The 20,691-nt window shown below is 34.4% G+C and overlaps 1 protein-coding gene across 1 annotated transcript; it reads right to left on the reverse strand.

Annotated features, from left to right (window-relative positions):
• Window positions 1-3,522: 3,522 nt before the first annotated feature.
• LOC128193186 (uncharacterized) lies at window positions 3,523-16,047 on the reverse strand. Its single transcript, XM_052866511.1, has 22 exons — window positions 15,853-16,047; window positions 15,014-15,071; window positions 14,713-14,808; window positions 9,451-9,531; window positions 8,792-8,854; window positions 8,402-8,512; window positions 7,926-8,003; window positions 7,766-7,779; window positions 7,624-7,672; window positions 7,424-7,531; window positions 7,231-7,311; window positions 6,678-6,731; window positions 6,467-6,577; window positions 5,560-5,637; window positions 5,438-5,451; window positions 5,178-5,223; window positions 4,984-5,088; window positions 4,467-4,541; window positions 4,327-4,380; window positions 4,093-4,200; window positions 3,823-3,900; window positions 3,523-3,731 (listed from the first exon to the last, which is right to left on the reverse strand). Exons 1-22 carry the CDS (start codon window positions 15,910-15,912, stop codon window positions 3,655-3,657), a joined length of 1,599 nt encoding a protein of 532 aa, XP_052722471.1. The 5' UTR covers window positions 15,913-16,047; the 3' UTR covers window positions 3,523-3,654.
• Between the last annotated feature and the right edge of the window lie 4,644 nt (window positions 16,048-20,691).

The following is a 20,691-nucleotide window of genomic DNA, read 5'->3' on the forward strand; positions in this document are numbered from 1 at the left end:
GGCATGGCAGTATTCACGTCGCACTGGCGTCGGAAGCAAATTGAAAGGGGGGGGGGGGGGGGGGGGGGGCTAGACTGATCCTCAGAAATATTGAGAGAAAAAAACCTAATTCCCAAAATCATAAAAATCCTAATCCGTGGGTGAGGGGGGGGGGGGGTGAGGGTGGGGGGAGTAAACCTATACTTCCAAAAGAAAAAATCTAACCTAGTACATTAAAAATTATTTCCCCCCAAATCATGAAAATCTTAATCCGTGGTGGGGGGTGGGGGGAGGGGGGGGTGGGGGCTAGTATGCCTAAGACTCTAACTTCTCAATCTTTCAAGGTACATTAAGGAACAATTATATTTCCTGCGAGAAAAAGTGTGTGTGTGTGTGGGGGGGGGGGGGGGGGGGGGGGAGGCTGAACCGTCTATTCTGCTATGTGCCTAATGGTTAGGTCTAACTTTGCAAAAAGCCCCCCCCCCCCCCCCCCCCCCCCCCCCCCCCCCCCCCCCCCCCCGGTTCCGAAGCCTATGTGTCGATAAGCTTGAAGTATTCTGATACATGCACTTAATTTTAATTCACAATGTACATATATGTCTTGTAGCATTTTAAAATTTTTTTTTTCCAGATACATGTATTTGTATATCATCATGTTTATGGGTAACAAATAAATGACCTTTTTTTATATATAAGACTGTACAATAATTGATTATACATATGTTTTCATCCGAATAGGAAATTTGGAACAAATGTACGAGTATAAACAGGTCATTAAAATATTATTTATAATTTTTAATAAATCATAATAAATAAATGGGAATGGTAATAAATTTTAACCCCACGTTTGCTATAAGAATAAGACTGATAAAAATCGTAGTTAAATAGTGGATGCAGTTGGGTAATGTAAAGTTCAACCAGATACCGGTAATTTATGTAATTAAATGGTCCCCAAAATAGATCTTTGCTAACTATATATACATGTACATTTCTAATTACATCAACACTCCATTACATTACATAACAATACAGTCAGATGGTTTGCTCCGATGCAGGTGCGAAACATTGAGGTGGGAAACATCTCAGGGTGAAACAGAATAGGTGCGAACCATCCCGGATTCCAATAATCGATGACGTATATTGCTTCCCAAAAAACGCCACCTGGCGTTTATTTGTGCGTCCGCTTGTTTCATGTTGATGTATGTTCGTTTTACATTTATGTCTGTTGGTTTTACTTTTTGTGTTTAATTTGTATTTAGATATCTTTGGATGATTTTTATGTACATTTATTTTGCAAAGAAGACTGTTTGTTTTGCATTTATGGTCATTGATAATATTATTTTAGATTGCTGAATTTAGTTTATCGTTGATTTTGTTAAAATGTATTTTTTGCCCTTTCCGCTGCCCATAAACCACGGCAGTCCTTGGTCCGCGTTTTACGTTAGAATTTAAAGTAGCATGTAATCGCATTTTCTCGGGCCTTTCCGGCAGGCATGTTCTTCCGAGCTCTGCCGGAAAGGCCGAGAAGCTGCGCATGCAACTATTACAGGGCGCTCTCTCTCCTACAGAACGAATACTGGGCCAACTCTGAGCTTATTCTCTTGTTGTTGGACCCAGCCTCATGAAACCTCCAAAAAGCCAACACACGTTTTAGTTTTCAGACTTTTATAAAGACTTTACATGAAATATACTTTTACGTGAGTTTGGTATGCACCAGCACCGAAGGTCTGATTCCAACTGACTATAATTTACAATTCAGAATCATATATAATGAACAATGTAATAACACAATAAGGATTAATATAATATGTACAGAAGTAAGAAAATCAATTATAAAACAGCTATTGAGAAGCTTAAGTGTCAATAAACATAAACAGAGGTCAATTTAAAGATTAGCTGTCCATCACTGATTTGCCTCAGGTGGGATTAATGCTGCGCGGAATTTAAAACGATTTTGAAACAATTATCGATATAGAGGAAAAGTTTTTGTAGCAATTAACACAAAGTCCGAAATAGTTAATTTACACAATAATTAAAAATAGTCCGATTTCAAGATTGAATTTCACACCGTGACATAACCATGTAAATAATGCTATTATTATTTTCAAAGAATTGCTGATAAATGAAAAATAAACAGGTCAGAAAGGTGGTAAACATTTTTTAGGATGGCAGGAATCCAATGGGTATTGGATTTATGGCAGAACTTTGTATATGCCACCTTGATTTTTTAACGTGTTTTTTATTAACTAAAATGAGATCACCCTGCCATTGTTGTTTACTATTTTTTGTTTATATATGACCTGGTGATCTCAATATTTGTTCAGGTGTTTTTAACTAACAAGGGAGATCCCACAGTACCTGTTACATAAGTCATTTTAATAAGTTTAAGTATTGACTTTGTCAGGGATCTCCCTGTTTGTGATATGGTTTATTTGTACAAGTTTTTTGATTCGTCATTAATAAATGACATTATTTCGTCAATGACTATTTAGTTGTTTTTTAAGGTAAAAAATTAACAAGCTGTAGTTCATAGATGGAACAAAAGATTTGAGTTTATTAATGAAATAGGCTTTATTGGTAATTGTTAAGATCAATGTATGAATATAAACATTTTATCGAGATTATCGGTAAGGTAGTACTCGTGACGCCTGACCCTGTACCCACAGGCGTCGGAACCGGGGGTGGATTTCATATAAGTCTGCCCCTCCCCCACCCCATTAAATTTCTTTCGACGCCAATGATTACCATTTACAGGTAGGGGCTACCTACAGTACCGATCAGACACAACCTAACAGAAGGTAAACCCCAACTAAACCCTGGGTTTACTTGCTGGGTGTACTTCGGGTTTACTAGAGTGGACCCAGAGTAAACCCAAAGTAAACCCAGAGTGGACACAGAGAGTAAACCCCGATCAGAAGTACACGAATACACAAGGGGCAGGAATTACAGGGAGTAGGTTTGTAAGATAAATGACGGGTCTGTTTCACACTTCAGTGCATACAGTTGACCACAAAAGCAATTTCCAAATAAACCCAAAGTAAACCACGAGTAAACCCATAGTAAACCCATGAGTATACCCAAATTTTCAAAAAGTAAACCCAAAGTATATACTAGGTTTAAGGACACATGTACCGTTTCTCAGTTTTAGATAAATTTCAATGAAATTTTATTTCTTATCTACATGTATTTGCATTTGAAACTATTTATGGCAAAAAAAGAGATTATTGCCTGGCTACTTTTGAAGTTGTAATTTTTAAGGATTTCTTTATCAAAGCTTGCAAGTTGCAAATAAAAGCGATAAAATAAATTCATATAATACCATTTTCCATTGAAACTTTATATCTCATAAAGTGGAATATGATTACGGAACTACATAGTGGAAATTGTCACATTGCTGAGTTTGAAGATAAATTGGAGAATGATGGAAGATGCATGACCCGTCTGACCTTGAGTGACCTTTTATGTCTGCAAGTATATTGATGACCTGCAATTGCTTACTGTTCAATCCGACTCCAATGGATAAAGCAACAAACGCTACTCAACTCCATGCATTGGAAAATTTATTAATCTATGATATACAGTTGTCAAAAACAAAGTATTCACAGGTAGGATTACTTCTCTGGTTCGTTTAGTCGGTTCAAGTAAAAAAAAAGTCTCATTTGGCGGAGTGATACTTCAGTTTCCTCTTCTTCTTAGAAGCTTAAGGAGTTCTCTCTTCAGCTCTCTCTCATCATCCTCCTTCTCACAGGAAGCTGTAAATAATGTCAGAATAGAATGAATATGATCCAATGCACTTCTTAAAAAAAACGCTAAGGTATAAAAATAAAGGAAATATATACTAACCAATGACGTCCTTGACTACAGCATCAGCTTTGGCCAGGTTCAAAACTGACCCCTTGGTGAACATAGCGACCTCCACAACTGCAACATTTTATCATACTAGTATTTTATCTTATATATATATGTATACAATAAAATATGTTTAAATCACAACTGTAAGCACAATGTTAATTCCTGTAATTATACTGTACGACTGAAACTGTGAATTTTCTTTGAAATAAAGCGAGTACACGTGTTTGTTTACTAATTCTTAAGCATGATTGAAATACGCACTGTTAGTATTTGTCCTCATTTCATTTAGAACATCGTCAACCGTGCCTTTGATGCAGGTTCCGATTTTAATGGCTTTGCTCTCACATCCATCGAGAGCTAGTACTGCATCTGGAACATGAAACTGATGTTAAAGTTTTTGAAAATATTATTTTTTAAAGACATTATAGCAAAGTCAAATTGTCTATGTTTCAGTAGTTTGAAAACTTGGTTTTGAAGAGTTTCATCAAAACGTACCCTTGGTACAACCGGCTTCGGCAGGAATGTTCGATGGAGTGATAGATCCAGCTCCTGAAAGTACAAAAATACGGTGAAAGATCGAAATAACGGGGACAATCACGACTGACAGTTATTATCCTTACACTATGGTGACTGACCTTGGTCCTCGTGAAGGGCGGCAAGTTTGACCGCGGCTTCCAGGTGTTGAAGTGCAAGGTTGATGTCCCCTCCCCCTGTGAACACATAATATGACAATTTACTCTTTGATTAACATTGGAAACCCACATACAATCTATTGTATGTGCTTCTCTAAACTGATAGCAATAACCTTTATTTCAGCTGTTTTTTTACTTTCCTGTTAGCCAATCATACTTTTTTGTGTATTGATATCTTGTACACGATTACTCTATTTGAATTGTATTTGGGATATGGTCTACATGTGTGTAAGATTTGTCTATTTACCAATTCTATTGACCATCAATATCTAATTGAAGATCTTTGTTAAATTTTTACACTGGAGTTTACTTTTCACACAGTAAAAAAAAGATATTGCTCAAAGAATTGCGTGATTGCTTGTACATGAGCAATATCTTTTTTTTCTTTTCTTTTTTTTTGGGGGGGGGGGGGAAGGGGGTGAGGGGGGTGAGAGGGGGGGTTAATAAGTTCCTGACTTACTTCCTTCCAATAAGGCAGCGAGATTTTCGCGAACTTCAACCAAATCGTTATGTATTCTCTCGCCCAACTTCTTGAACTTTTCTAGATTGGCAGGATCCTTCAATTCTATAAATTCAAACGTATGTTTACTTTATTTTATAACTTTTAACTTTTGATAAAAATAAAAACACGATTTTGTTTTTTAAAAATGTCACCTTCTTCTGTGATTAGCCAGGCCTTCTCCCAATGCTCTATGTCCAACTATGGCGGGAAATGTCAATAAAAGTTAGAAATTAGATGTTTTCTTTCTGAAGTTTTGTTATATAACATTTATCCATCGTGAAGGCGTATACACTTACAAGTATTACCAAGATTTGAAGAGAAACTATTTTTCTTTTAGTATTTGCCACTTATCACAAACCAGAAAAACAAAAACATTGATTTTGTTAAATTATTTTGTTTAAAAAAAACATACCACAGAACAGGTGCCTGTAAAAGAAATGAAAAAAACCTCGATAATATTAATATTTTATTTAATAATTGAAATGGCCAGATATCTGAAAGTGTAAAATTGTTCTAAATTACATAACATCTTACTTGCAATCTCTTGCAGTACTTCTGGTGCCTTGGCGATGTTCAAAACAACTCCTTTAACGTATTTTACCAGTCCAACATCTAAAATATCATAAAACAAAATAAAAAAATACAAGTACAGATTTTCAATTAGCCACAAATTTAATAAACATTTAGAAATAATATTTTTGTATCATTCTTATGTGAAACATTTGAAATTGATTATTTCCAACTAATTATAGTATATGATATAAAGAGGACAGGGTGTTTAGACTACATTTAACTTTTTTGAGACAACAGGCTTGGTATAGAAATTTAAGAAAATATAAAATATTTGGAGTTAAATGTAGTTTAGAAATGAACGTTGTATTTAACATTATATAAATAGTGCCTGTTTGGGAGGGTAACAGTTGAAATTGACACCACGAGAAAACCATTGTCAACCGACGCGAAGCGGAGGTTGACAATGGTTTTCGAGGGGTGTCAATTTCAACTGTTATCCTCCCAAACAGGCACTATTTATTTTGTTATACTGAATGTCTTTTTTAAAAATTTTAAGAAAATTTTACTGCTTTTATATAGGAATAACGTGAATTCTACAGCGAACCGTACGCGCATAATTTTCGCGCATGTAACATTTTTTAATGTTACCCGTTGCCAAGTGCGTTGCTAACGCTGAGGGTAATAGTAAATATTATTAACTGCGTCTTAACCAATCAGATTTCAGTATTTAACATGAAAGTATAACAATCTAAGATAGAACTGATGGGTAATAAGGTGACGGATAGGTGATACAACCACCTTAACCACCTTTAACAAATGGACGATACAGCCACCATAAACTGAAAAGTGGTACAACCATCTTAATCTAATGGGCGATACAACCACCTTAAACGGCACAAAAATCTGATGTTGACCAAAAAAGACTCACAGTCCCTGTTGTTATTTTCCATTCTTTGTATCATCTTATCCACAGCAGCCCTCAAACATGTTCCCACCCGGAAATACTTTTCCCCGCAGTCCGCAAGTTTGCTGATCTCCTCTGTAAAAGATTAAATAAAAGACATGTTACACTTATAATCCCCTAAGTTGTGTATTCAAAAACTTTATAACGGAAACTCATCACAAAATGTTCTGCGTACCCTTTGTGCACTGAGCCTCCACCGGAACATCTTCTGGCTGGACAGTCCCAGCACCTGTAAAATTAGGTCAACAGCTTCGCCGTGAGTACTAGTCTTATCTGGACATAAGTCGATTTCATGCTACTAATACAAACAACTGTCTTTGTATATATCCATACAAAAGATTGAGGCACGTAGCATTGTTTTTAAAAAGGGTGAGGGGCAATATCATCCAAAAATTCTTGACAAGCTAAAGAAAAAAAGGCAAGTTCGAAAATCATGAAAATCCTAATCGGGAGGAGAGTGTACATGAATACCTACTTCTAAAAATGCTGTTATTTAACCGATTTTCCCTTCAAATTTTACATGCCCCCACAAAGATAGGGGACCGACTCCATAATCATTCAATTCCTAAAATGTTAATTTAAGAAAAATGGAAAAAAATTTGCTGCGAGAAAAAGCACCTCCCTTCCACCCCCTCCCCCCACCCCAATGCTATGTGCCTGAGATTGTTATATTATAGGCTTAAGAATTCAGGTATAAGGTATGTACAGTCCAATGTTCAGCGTTATACCTTGTTCCTCGTGCAGTTTGGCCAGCATGACAGCCGCCGTCAGATGTTTATGGGCCTCTTTAAACTCGCGTTCGCTTCCCTCTGAGTAACACATATAAAAGACGCGCTAATTAATAACACACCATAACCAAGTTCTACAGCAAAACTGTTAAATTCTATTTTCTAAATGTTACTTCATTGTGATGCTACTCACGTCCGCTGAGCAAGATGTCCAGGTTGTTTTTGATGGCGGTAGCGTCCTTGTAAATCTGCATCCCCATATCGGCGTACTTCTGTTCTGTCACATCTGGTTCACTCAGATCTGCGATCAAAATGAACACCTTCAAGTTACATGTATATGGTATCGATATATTTTTGAGCAAAGATTTGGTTGAGCTATGAATTTAACAGTACCTGCTTCTGTTAGCTTCCAGGCTTGTTCCCAGTGAGCGGGTAAAAATGGCTGAAGAGTGATAATAGAAACTAAGATTATTTATCCACGCCATGATGTTTTTCTAACAAAGATCAGCTTTAAAGACCAAGTGTTTTATCTTACCTTAACGCAGTGGTCTGTAAAAAAGATTGATAAAAATGTATTCAACAATCAATGCAATTTATATACAGTGTATTTCAAAATTTGAGCTTAATATGTGCAATATGAAAAAAAAAGAACTATAATTTAAGTTTTAAGTATTTAAGAACTACAATCAACTTACCGAACAACATCCTAATGTTGTCGAGTTCTCCCACAATTTTGCCAATCATCGCTTTCAAAGCTCCGATTTTGTCTTCAACTGTTGATAGCAAAACAAACAGTGTGTATATATATATATATATATATATATATATATATATATATATATATATATATATATATATATATATATATATATATATATATATATATATATGTATGTATATATATATATATATATATATATATATATATATCTTAGCAACATGTTGTCAAACTCCTGATGATTTGAAATTTGAAATGAAACTAGTTGAGTTTATTTCGGTGTTGTGTGTGTGTGTGTGTATATATATATATATATATATATATATATCAGAAATATATATATATATATATATATATATATATATATATATATATATATATATATATATATATATATATATATATATATATATATATATATTAGAAGTATATGTAAAGTTTTGAGTGACTTACAGGATTGGTTGTCGGAGCTGAGGACATCAAGCACGGCCTGGGTGCCGCCTTTGATACAGTTCAACGCCTGGTTCACCATCAGCTTACATTCCTTGAGAGCAATGATGTCATCTGTACAGGAAGTTAAAGAGAGTTCAAATCTTTATTACTAGATACATTTAAGGTTGCATATTTCTTCGTCCAGATGAATAATTGTATTCTTAATTTACTAGAATTCAGTTATGTGTGAACGTTTTATTCATTATAATCTTTGGTAAGTGAAGAGTTATATCAATGGTAACGTTATTCATATTGAATTTAAGCTCAACTGTTTTTGTTTGCTTTATTTTAATTTTGTTCAAAGAAAATAAAAGCGTGCTATATATGTTTAGCCTGTTTTTAATTACTGACCTTTAGTACATCCCTCGGGAATAGAGACTGGCTTGGCTGGGATCATAGAGTGACCCTCTTCAGCTGAATCACAAAAAACACAATCAAATATATAGGCCTACTAAGTAAATCATTTTCAGCATAAACTTGATCATGTTTATAGTTTACGTTGTCTTTTATTTTGTAATTTTTATTTCAAAAGTTCTATTCTACACAATTCAGATGATGCAGTCGTCGATAAAAGCGAACACCTAAGTCGAAAATGACATTTTGTATTTTGTATTTATTTTTATTTAAATCTTTTATGCAATCAAATACACTCATCTTATTTATTTTATGAATCTGCACCATAAGATGATACTATGAAAAAAGTTATAAAAAAGTTGGAAGATTCTGCTGATGTTAATTGATAAAATATCACTGTCACACGTTAAGCAATGGTTTGAAACAAAAAATTCACTAATACGTAAATAAGACAACTTTTGTAACGATAGCTGTTAGCACTTTAAACTTGAATGAACATCGTTTAAAAATACTCAGTTTGAGATTTGTGGGTAAAACATAAAACCCTAAGTTTATTTAGTATCACTAAAACTAAAACAACAATCCTCACAGTCTGGTCAAACAATTAGCAATAGTATAAAAAATGCAGACATAAGGACTTTCAGTACTTTGATTACCTTTCTTTTCATGCATTTCTACAAGATGGATGCCCCCTGACAACATTTCGAGGATCTCATATTTGCTCTGGCCGCCATTTTCTAAATACAAAAACGTGTAAAGGATTATGTATATTGTGTATAATACTTTGTATAAGGTTTATTAAACAAGAGGCCCACGGGCCACATCGCTCACCTGAGGACCAATAGGTATGATAAAATCAGCTTAATGGAGTCATAATACAAACTATCTGGACAATGTACAATAATACATGTAGATCCTGTATAAATAAAATCCATTTTTCCCTGGATATTCTTATGTTTATAATCATTAGTCCTTTTTCTAACAGGATGATTTTATAGTCATATCATATGTTGAGTATTGCAGTTTTCAAAAAGATCCTTAACAATAATTTATATATGGGATATAAACGTACATCAAACTCTGAACCTTCTCGTGAGGCCAAAGAATTATCCTGGGGCCAAAGTCTTAGCAATTACTGTAGTTTCATTAATTTTCGTTGGTATCAATTTTCGTGGATTTTCTAAATATCACAGTTTCAAGGATACGTAAATTCATGGCCAATGATCCTATCAATACAAAATGTTAGTTGAAATTGCACTTCAATGAACATTTAATTTCGTGGATTAACTTTACAACGAAATCCACGAAAATTGGTATACAACGAATATTGATGAAACCACAGTATGAAGAATCATCTGGCTGATTAGTTTCTGAGAAGATTTTTAAGATTTACCCTATATATTCCTTTGATAAACTTTGACTCCCCATTGTGGCCCCACCCTACCCCTGGGGATCATGATTTTCACAACTTTGAGTCTACACTACCTGAGGATGTTTTCACACAAGTTTCAGCTTTCCTGGCTAATTAGTTTCTGAGAAGAAGATTTTTAAAGATTTACCCTGTTTATTCCTATGTAAAACATCGACCTCCCATTGTGGCCCAAACCTACCCCCAGGGGTCATGATTTTCACAAATTTGAATCTACACTACCTGAGCATGGTTCCACACAAGTGTCAGCTTTCCTGGCTAATTAGTTTCTGAGAAGAAGATTTAAAGATTTACTCTATATAATCATATGTTAAACTTCGACCCCACATTGCGGCCCCCACCTACATACAGGGGTTATTATTTTCACAACTTTGAATCTACACTACCTGAGGATGGTTCCACACAAGTTTCAGCTTTCCTGTATTATTAATATCTGAGAAGAAGATTTTTAAAGATTTACTGTATATATTCCTATGTAAAACTTCGACCCACCATTGTGGCCCCATCCTTCCCCGGGGGTCATGATTTTCACAATTTTGAATCTACACTACCTGAGGATGCTTCCACACAAGTGTCAGCTTTCCTGGCCGATAAGTTTCTGAGAAGAAAATTTTTAAAGATTTACTTTATGTATTCATATGTTAAACTTCGATCCCCCATTGTGGCCCCATCCTACCCTGGGGGTCATGATTTTCACAACTTTGAATCTACACTACCTGAGAATGCTTCCACACAAGTTTCAGCTTTGCCGGCTGATTAGTTTCTGAGAAGAAGATTTTTAAAGATTTACTCTATATATTCCTATGTAAAACTTCGACCCACCATTGTGGCCCCATCCTACCCCGGGGGTCATGATTTTCACAACTTTGAATCTACACTACCTGAGGATGCTTCCACACAAGTGTCAGCTTTCCTGGCCGGTTAGTTTCTGAGAAGAAAATTTTTAAAGATTTACTTTATGTATTCATATGTTAAACTTCGACCCCACATTGCGGCCCCCACCTACATACAGGGGTTATTATTTTCACAACTTTGAATCTACACTACCTGAGAATGCTTCCACACAAGTTTCAGCTTTCCTGGCTAATTAGTTTCTGAGAACAAGATTTAAAGATTTACTCTATATAATCATATGTTAAACTTCGACCCCACATTGCGGCCCCCACCTACATACAGGGGTTATTATTTTCACAACTTTGAATCTACACTACCTGAGAATGCTTCCACACAAGTTTCAGCTTTGCCGGCTGATTAGTTTCTGAGAAGAAGATTTTTAAAGATTTACTCTATATATTCCTATGTAAAACTTCGACCCACCATTGTGGCCCCATCCTACCCCGGGGGTCATGATTTTCACAACTTTGAATCTACACTACCTGAGGATGCTTCCACACAAGTGTCAGCTTTCCTGGCCGATTAGTTTCTGAGAAGAAAATTTTTAAAGATTTACTTTATGTATTCATATGTTAAACTTCGATCCCCCATGTGGCCCCATCATACCCCGGGGGTCATGATTTTCACAACTTTGAATCTACACTACCTGAGGATGGTTCCACACAAGTTTCAGCTTTCCTGTATTATTAATATCTGAGAAGAAGATTTTTAAAGATTTACTGTATATATTCCTATGTAAAACTTCGACCCACCATTGTGGCCCCATCCTTCCCCGGGGGTCATGATTTTCACAATTTTGAATCTACACTACCTGAGGATGCTTCCACACAAGTGTCAGCTTTCCTGGCCGATTAGTTTCTGAGAAGAAAATTTTTAAAGATTTACTTTATGTATTCATATGTTAAACTTCGATCCCCCATTGTGGCCCCATCCTACCCTGGGGGTCATGATTTTCACAACTTTGAATCTACACCACCTGAGGATGGTTCCACACAAGTTTCAGCTTTCCTGGCTAATTAATTTCTGAGAAGAAGATTTTTAAAGATTTACTCTATATATTCATTTGTTAAACTTTTACTCCCCATTGTGGCCCAACCCTCTGGTGAGCTAAAAAAGTTAAGTTTACAATACAATAAGTTGTTAAAGTTGGTTTCTGGAAGAACAGACTTTGAAAATTTTCTTAATAAATATTGACAATTTTTTTACTTTTATAATCTTAAGTTTTTAAGATCTGTGTACAAACATAGAATTGTGAGCAAATCTCTGTATCTTGCTTATAATTCGAAGCTTAACAGTCAAATATGGTTAGTAAATAAAAATTGTAAACAATTAAACACAAGAAACATGCACTACATGACTGTATAACAAATAAAGAACACTATTTATTTTATCGAAATGAATCATATATATACATGTATATGCCTACATATTTCCGTCAGCGATATCAAACTCTATTCAAACTGAATAAACTCGAGAAAAAATGCCGAGCATCTCAACAAAACCTATTGCAGTAATCTACCATTACGCAAAAGATAATGCCGAATTACCGATAGAATGAATTGTATTTCAGTACCCCTACATCAGATTTTGCTTAATTTGCGCAGGTAAACAGTTAACTGTTTGATTTACCGAAGTCTCTGTTTGATTTGATACGTAAGAATCACGAAATGCAGACGATAGTTTCCAGGTTACAAAGCATAAATAATGAAAACGAAACGAAAATCAGAACAAGCTAATACCAACGTCATGTGTGAAAACTGTCAACTCATTGAAATATTTAGCCTCAATTTACTTTTTTTGATTTACCAAAATCGGCACCAATATATTTTGCATGTTTCAAAATTTCCCTTCATACGCGAACTGTTGCACAACAAGCAAATTCATCATAGTCAGATCGACACTTTTTCGTATAATGTCATGGCTGCTTTAAACAAAGAACCTCGTTTCAGAAGTATGGAATACGAGTCTTGGTAAAATGGGTATGCAAACCCGGGCCGTGGCAAAATAAAAGCCGGGGCAAATCGGCAATCGTCAATTCCAAATACGCATTAATTGCAGCATTATTCACAGCGAATACAAATATACAAGTCCATCAAATATCCTGAAATTTAAATGAGATTGGCAGATTAATAACTGCCAATCTTTTGTTTTGCCCAGGCCAAGTCTTGCCTACCCATTTTACCGGATGCCGAACCCGAGGCTATTAAACTGATTGAAACACGCCTTTCCTACATTATTATTTTTGTAATAACTCAGATTTAAAACAGACCATCAAATATCCTGAAATTTAAATGAGATTGGCAGATTAATAACTGCCAATCTTTTGTTTTGCCCAGGCCAAGTCTTGCCTACCCATTTTACCGGATGCCGAACCCGAGGCTATTAAACTGATTGAAACACGCCTTTCCTACATTATTATTTTTGTAATAACTCAGATTCAAAACAGAAATACCCCTTAATTTTTGCAATTTATATTTTCCTTCCCATAAGGATAATTTATGCTAAACTACGTTGAATTTGCCTCGGTGGTTCTTGAGAAGAAGATTTTTAAGAATGCACCCCCCTTTTTCTACAGTTTCAAGGTTTTCTCCGCTTTGAATACAGATCAGACTTTTATTTCTGCAATTTATATTCGCCCTCCCATAAGGATGCTTTGTGCCAAATTTGGTTGAAATTGGATAAGCGGTTTTAGAGAAGAAGTTCAAAATGTAAAAAGTTTACAGACGGACAAACGGACGGACGGACGGACGGACGACGGACAAAATGTGATCAGAATAGCTAAAAAGATTTCTTTTATAATTCATATTTACATTGTATTTTAATAATTAACATTATAACATCAACCCATTATTTAAAGGGGCATAGTCACGGTTTTTGTCAAAAATCATATTTCATTTTTAATGTTTATTACAATGGCTCAGTAAGGCATTTCCTCGATTATCTCGTCTTACAAAGAGATTATCTAATTCTAGATCTATTCTATCAACACATGTTTCGGTAAAAAAAATTGCTTAAGGAAATTTCGCTATTAAGCTATTTTGCTTTATTGAAGGTATAGGGTATTACATCTGATCCGCTCCACTCTTAATCTGTCATCATTGTAAATGTAGATTGGAGCGGATCAAACACACTTGAATTGTGGAGATGGGTTGACTAGGGGCGCATTCCTGAAATCTAGTGATTACGGTAAAAATCAACACCTTTTGAATTCAATTGCGTCACTTCAATGGGTTTACAACATTAAGAAATCGGCCGTGTTTTCAACCTTCAGGGTATTACTCTGACCATATATTTACGTAATTCCTTTCCCAATAAACAATAGGATTACTTTGTATTTTTTCTTCCTTGTATTGTTACCTAACAGCGTAGGGCGATTGGTTAGAGCGTTAACTACCAGTTCCAATACCGCTTGGGCTTTTATAATTTTTAACTTTCTTAAATGCTTTTGAAACATTTTTTGGGGTAAAAAATTGTAAAATTTGAACGTTCTAAACCGGTGAACGTATTTTGATTATAATGTAGTTTATCCACATTAAACAAATGTCCCATAACACCTATGATTATGTAGACTGACGTGTGTAAAGGTTTAATTTACCTCCACTCAGGGTTTTCTCTACCACAGCCTTGAAAAACTTCAGGTCATTTATGATGTTAGACACGATGGAAGCTTTTTTGTCATCATCGAAATCGTCTGGAAAATTAAAGCAGCATGGATTATAACAACAGCATTTTTATTCATGTACTACATGTATATATACTATTATATATATATCTTATGCAAAATCCAAACAGACCAAAAAAATACACCTACTACTGTAATTGAAAAATTTCAATACATATTTAATTCACATTGTTTATTGTTTCAATCACAAAATGCAGAATTAAGGAGTGCTTACTGTCGACTGTGGCCAGATATCCCGACACCCAGTGGTTCTCGTCGTCGTCGCCTCGCTTCTGATAAAAAAATAATAACAGGGAGGTGAGGTTCTTATTGTTCTTCTTCCCCCCCCCCCTTTAAAAGAATTACAATTCATTTTTTAAAAGATAGCCTCATCGCTTCCATTGAATAATTTTTGTTTAGTCAGAAAAGCTGTTTTGGAAAGCTATTGTATTGCTCGTATTGAATTACAGAGATTTTGAAATAATATGCATAGTCCTCTGAATTTCAATAGATCCGGAGTAGGCTGTAGTTATGATTTTTTTAAAAAGGGAAAATGCGCCTATAGACATGTCACTGATTTGTTATGAATGTTTTTCTCTATATTTACATGGGTGTTTTATGATAATGCATTAGGTGTATGCAAAATAGACATTTTGATTTTATAAGCTTGATTATTTTTATATTGAAGATATTAAGGTGGTAGTGTTTTATTATTTTCAACGGAATTTGAAATCTGCAACAACACAAAATTCATCAGAATTTTCAGAAATCCATTGAACAAAAAGAAACATCAGCAAAAACCTGATCTAATCTAAGACCTGAAATCGTATGTGTGAAATAAAAGAAACAATTTACTTGAGAAAAAAAATGTAATATTTCTAGGTATGGATATCTAGGCGTATTTATTCAGTATTTCCATTTTTTTATTAATTATAATTTATCTATTCATTTTTTTTTTACTTTATTTTTGAAAACGCAATTTCTTCAAAGAAATATAAAGCATGAAATTATTATTTCTGATCAGATTATATATATTGTTGTAGAATTATCAATGAGACTACAATAAAGATTTACCTTGAAAGAGCGGGCGGCGGTCAACGCCAAAAGTCCCAAGAACAAATAGGCAACACGCATCTTTAGACTATGCTCTTCCTCTGTTATATGAAAAAGTGTCTAACGCAACCAACTCCACGGTTTTTATAAGTATACTTACCCCTCCCCCTCCCGTCTATTTTGAAATAAGATTTAAATGTTGATTTCTTTTTTTATTGCCTCAATACTAATGAATCCTCTGGTAAAGTCTCGGTTTTGAAATCGCTGTCCCTGAAGCATATCGGAACTTGATCGTGGTTTAAATATTGCTGTAGTGAAAAAGATTAAATTTCATTATCGTGTTGAATAGTCTTATTATTTATTTTCAATTTAACTCCATCGCAAGAACTGGTTTTGAATTTTTTCTAGCACTTATACAACTTTCAAAATATTTTTACAATAGAATGAAAATATCCACAGGTCAGCAGTGCGATCATTGAGAAGTAGCGGTACGCGTTTTCTGAAATAAATTGAGTCAAAAATGAAGTTTAATATTAGGGATGAATTTTCAGATGATAACGTATTAAGGGATTACGTAGAAATTTTCTACTTTGTCCAACATTTGTTGTCATTACAGCCTTACCAGCAAAAGAACAAGTAAACTTTTCATTTTCAATTTGATCCAGTTTATTAATTTTTATTGCTCCACATTTGTAAACTCATGAAGTTTATTGATATCTTCCGTTGCCATGTCGTTACGTTTTGCAATAATCATCTCTAAGTACATACGTTAGTACCTTACGACTAAAAATTTTACATCTCGTCTTTTAAACATTCAGATTTACAATTTGTTTGGGTCTTTTTTTTCTCAGATTTTCCATTGGCCGCTGACATCTATTCTACAAATGCAATATTATAGAAATAGATGAATGATTAAGTATTCAATGACCTGTTAGACATCCATAGAATTTCCACGGAGTTGACACCCCATCTTCCCTTATATGCATAGACTTATAAACTAGTATTTTACACTATACGGTCTTTTTCAAATTTTGATGCAAGTAATTTATACATATATGCAAACCTTTAAAAATACGTAAATTCGTGACGCGGCGATATCAGGTATATATCATGATATAAACATCATTATCTTGTTAAGTGTTTAACGAAATTTAATCAAAACTTTACTTCCAATTAAAATTTTGATAAGGAAAAGTTTGATGAAACATTTTGTACAATACAGCGCCTCTATGAAACTCGTTGCATTGTGTAACACTGCTTTTGGATCAACATTTGTAGTTGAATAACAACAGACAAAATTGAGTCATCATGTGTAACGTTACCAGATTCAACAATACGGAATAAGTAGATTAGGTTTATACACAGTTACCTCAGGCATTATTCAGTGTTTGGATTTTTCTAAAACGATTTGTTTTTGATGCAATAATTGGTAACCCTGTAACAATGCGGGAAGCGTATATTTGAGAATTGGCCTTACCAAGGTAATATACATTTTGGAAAGACTGTTTTTTCCAAAAAAAAATTTCAAGAGACCTAATTTTTTTAGTGCTCTGTTTACTATAATAGTATTGTGCTCCGACCATTTAAGATCGCTTGCTAGATGTAAACCTAAGTGTTTGTGTGTTGAGATATATTCTAACATACAATGCTGAAAAAATATTTCGGGTAGTTCGTAGCTAGATTCTGTGGTAAAGATGACAGCCTTAGTTTTGTTCGGATTGAATTCAAGTATCTATAGACCACTGTTCCAAAATGTATAAATCATGATTGATATTATGTTCAATGCTAGACAAATCATTGAAATTGATATAAAGCGCTAGACAAATATTTACCTAAATTATTGAGTTCCTTTTTTTCACATTTAAAAGTTAAAAATTGGGGGGGGGGGGGGTGTTTTGGGGGGAGGGGGGGGGGGGATAAAAACTCTATTTCTTTCGTTATTCAGCGCAAAAAGGACATACACACGAGTATAAAGTGAAACGTATCTTCCAAATCTTTTTTATTACAAAGATTGCAAAATCTCTGGTTTCTTGGCACCTTGTTTGTTGTGTCGACCTTTTTCAACATTTAAAGACTGTGATGAAGTTCGAAATATACTTTTTCTTTTTTTATTATTCAAGGAATAAGGGATCATTTTTTGAGTATTATGATGTGATAATTTCGGTCGGGGCGTGATCAAATTCAATAAAGTCTGAAGGGCTTTATGATAGATTTGATCACGCCCCGACCGAAATAATCACCCCCATAATATTCAAAGAATGATTCCTTATTATTATCATTTACTTTTACATAGTTTTCAGCAATTTTGCGATTTAACATATTGAATATGAATAAGAAAAACCCATTTGTGTCCCAATTATACGTCATTTGAATTTATTGAACTGTATAGTACAAAATTAATACGTGTTATCACAGGCGAAGACACTTAAAAATTAATTGGTTTTCTGAGATAAGGTTGCATATTCTTCTCAATTCATTTATATGCAGACAAAAATTATCTGCAAGGTGTTGATATAACACACGCTTCGGTTAGGTTGAAAAATATGACTTCAAACTCTGTTTATAAATATCTAATATTTTACACTCAGTTATCTTGTAGGTTTTACATTGATTTGAACACGTGTCGTCAAACAATTTAAATCCATCCTAGACAAATAACTGCATGGAAACCACCCAGTTATTTCGAAATGAATTAATATTGAACCACTGTTGCACAATTAGATATAGATATTATGCACTTTTTTATCTTAAATCAAATTTTTACCTTATCCAACTTCACACCTGACATGTGAAAAGATAACTCAAACACATACATGGCGGAACTGTCATGATGGCTTTTTATTCATATCAACATTCACAGCTAACATGCCACTTGCATGTTCATACTCTATGCGCCGATCTTACGACTTGTAAGCTTTTGGCAGCATAGCATTTACAAAATATTCATTCAACAAACCATATCAGAGCTGGGGGACCTAGAGACAATAGTATCCCTCAGCAAATGGTTACATGTCAAAATTGCTCGAACACTCTCACCAATGTAACTGTCCTGATCACCAAAACCATGGTTTTCTTAACGCCAGAACGATATCTGGAATTGAAAAAAAAATACACAACAGCAATCAGTATCTGAAAAGCTATTTCTAAACATACAAAACAAGGTATATGTTCAAACCAGTCATAATATGTAGGTGAGGGGTGGGAGGGAAATGTTCGTGTTCCCTTGGCCGAGGATTGAAATGAATAGGCCAAGAGCGCATGGTCAGGAATGAATAAAGTATCAGTCATGATGTATAGAAAAAAAAATTCCGGAAAAATTGCATAATATTTTCCTTGATTTTAATTGCACTAATTTATTATCAATAACTGTATTTATCTGTAAGGGATAAATTTGATTATTGTTATTGACATGCATGTTTTCGTATGCATCCTTCAAGATAAAGTTATTTGCATTTTTAATTTCTAACCAATATTTAACAATTCTAAGTTTCCTTCTATTATGCAGAGGCCACAGACCACAATACACGTGATATGAAAAGGTTTAATTATGCCTTACTTTGTGTATAGTCATTTTAAATAACAACCAAGCTCATTTTGATCCACTAAGGTTTAACACATAAGTGCAAATGGCAAATTTTATTCGCCATTTAAAATGAACGCGCTATACTTTTTGGGGGGAGTGAGGTATTTTGAACCAAAAGACATTTGTGTAAGGCTTGATTTGTATCATGTTGGTAATAGATTGCCACTTAAATGGAATTACAATAAATCTAAGTCCTAATTTGTCATATTGTGTTGTTAAATATCCCTTCAAGAACTTTACTCACACTCGACCCCACTGGTACCCACAATAGTGCCCAAGAAATCCGGAAAAATACTACAAACACATCATCAAAGTGTTTGAAACATTCCAATAATGTTTTAAGCGTTTTGATTAAGATTCATTCGAACAATCAGCGAACCGGTTAATTGATTTCTACATGCCATTTGTATGCAATTTAATGCACCTAACGCAGACTTGTGTATTTGACAGATTGGAAAAAAACCTAATTTTTCAGCGATAAGCGCATGCGCTAGCGCTTATTATGGTTACACCAAAAACTCATGAGCTTTTTATAAGCGCCACCTAGTGATCATGCTGACCGACCGCTCGTACCGCGTACTCTAAAAATAGCAAGATCAAGGTGTGTAAGCTGTTTGTAATTAGATCCCACGTATTGCAAAAGAAAGTAGATTTATGGGTTTATCTAATTAAAACAAGAATAAATTGCAAACTTGTCATTATCAGACATATCAGGTAAGTCTGAGGATGCATAGCCAATTACACAATTGAACGTGCCAGGAGACATTCATGTATTCTCTTTTGAGAAGTGGACAGGCATAGCCTACATCCACTTCTCTTCGCAAGCCCTCATGTTTTGATTCTGGAAAACGTGTAAATGTCGGAACCAAAGACGGTTTACACTTCGAGCCATGTTTCGACTCCAGTTTCCCTGAATTTTCGTAACAGACCTATTATTTCTATATTCTAAACATAAATGCATCCATATATAACAAACAAATCACCACTAACCCGCTTTCAAATCATTTTCTCAACCTCTACATTCCGGGTTTAAATTATGAGATCACTCGCTATAGGTGGTTTAAAAAGTAGAAATTTTAGAGTCGGAAAAAACGGAAAATAGTGTTCCGATTGTAGACTTTAGATTAAAGGTATTTTTCTTAAAATTTACAGAGCTATATAGAACGGTTTTACAATTTAACACAAGTTAACAAAATGCATACGATAAAATAAGTAACTTTGTCACATAAAACAATGAAAACTCTTTATTTTAATCTTTCTTGTATGCTATATTAATC

Source organism: Crassostrea angulata, chromosome 7, assembly GCF_025612915.1.
Source record: "Crassostrea angulata isolate pt1a10 chromosome 7, ASM2561291v2, whole genome shotgun sequence".
NCBI classification, from domain to species: domain Eukaryota; kingdom Metazoa; phylum Mollusca; class Bivalvia; order Ostreida; family Ostreidae; genus Magallana; species Magallana angulata.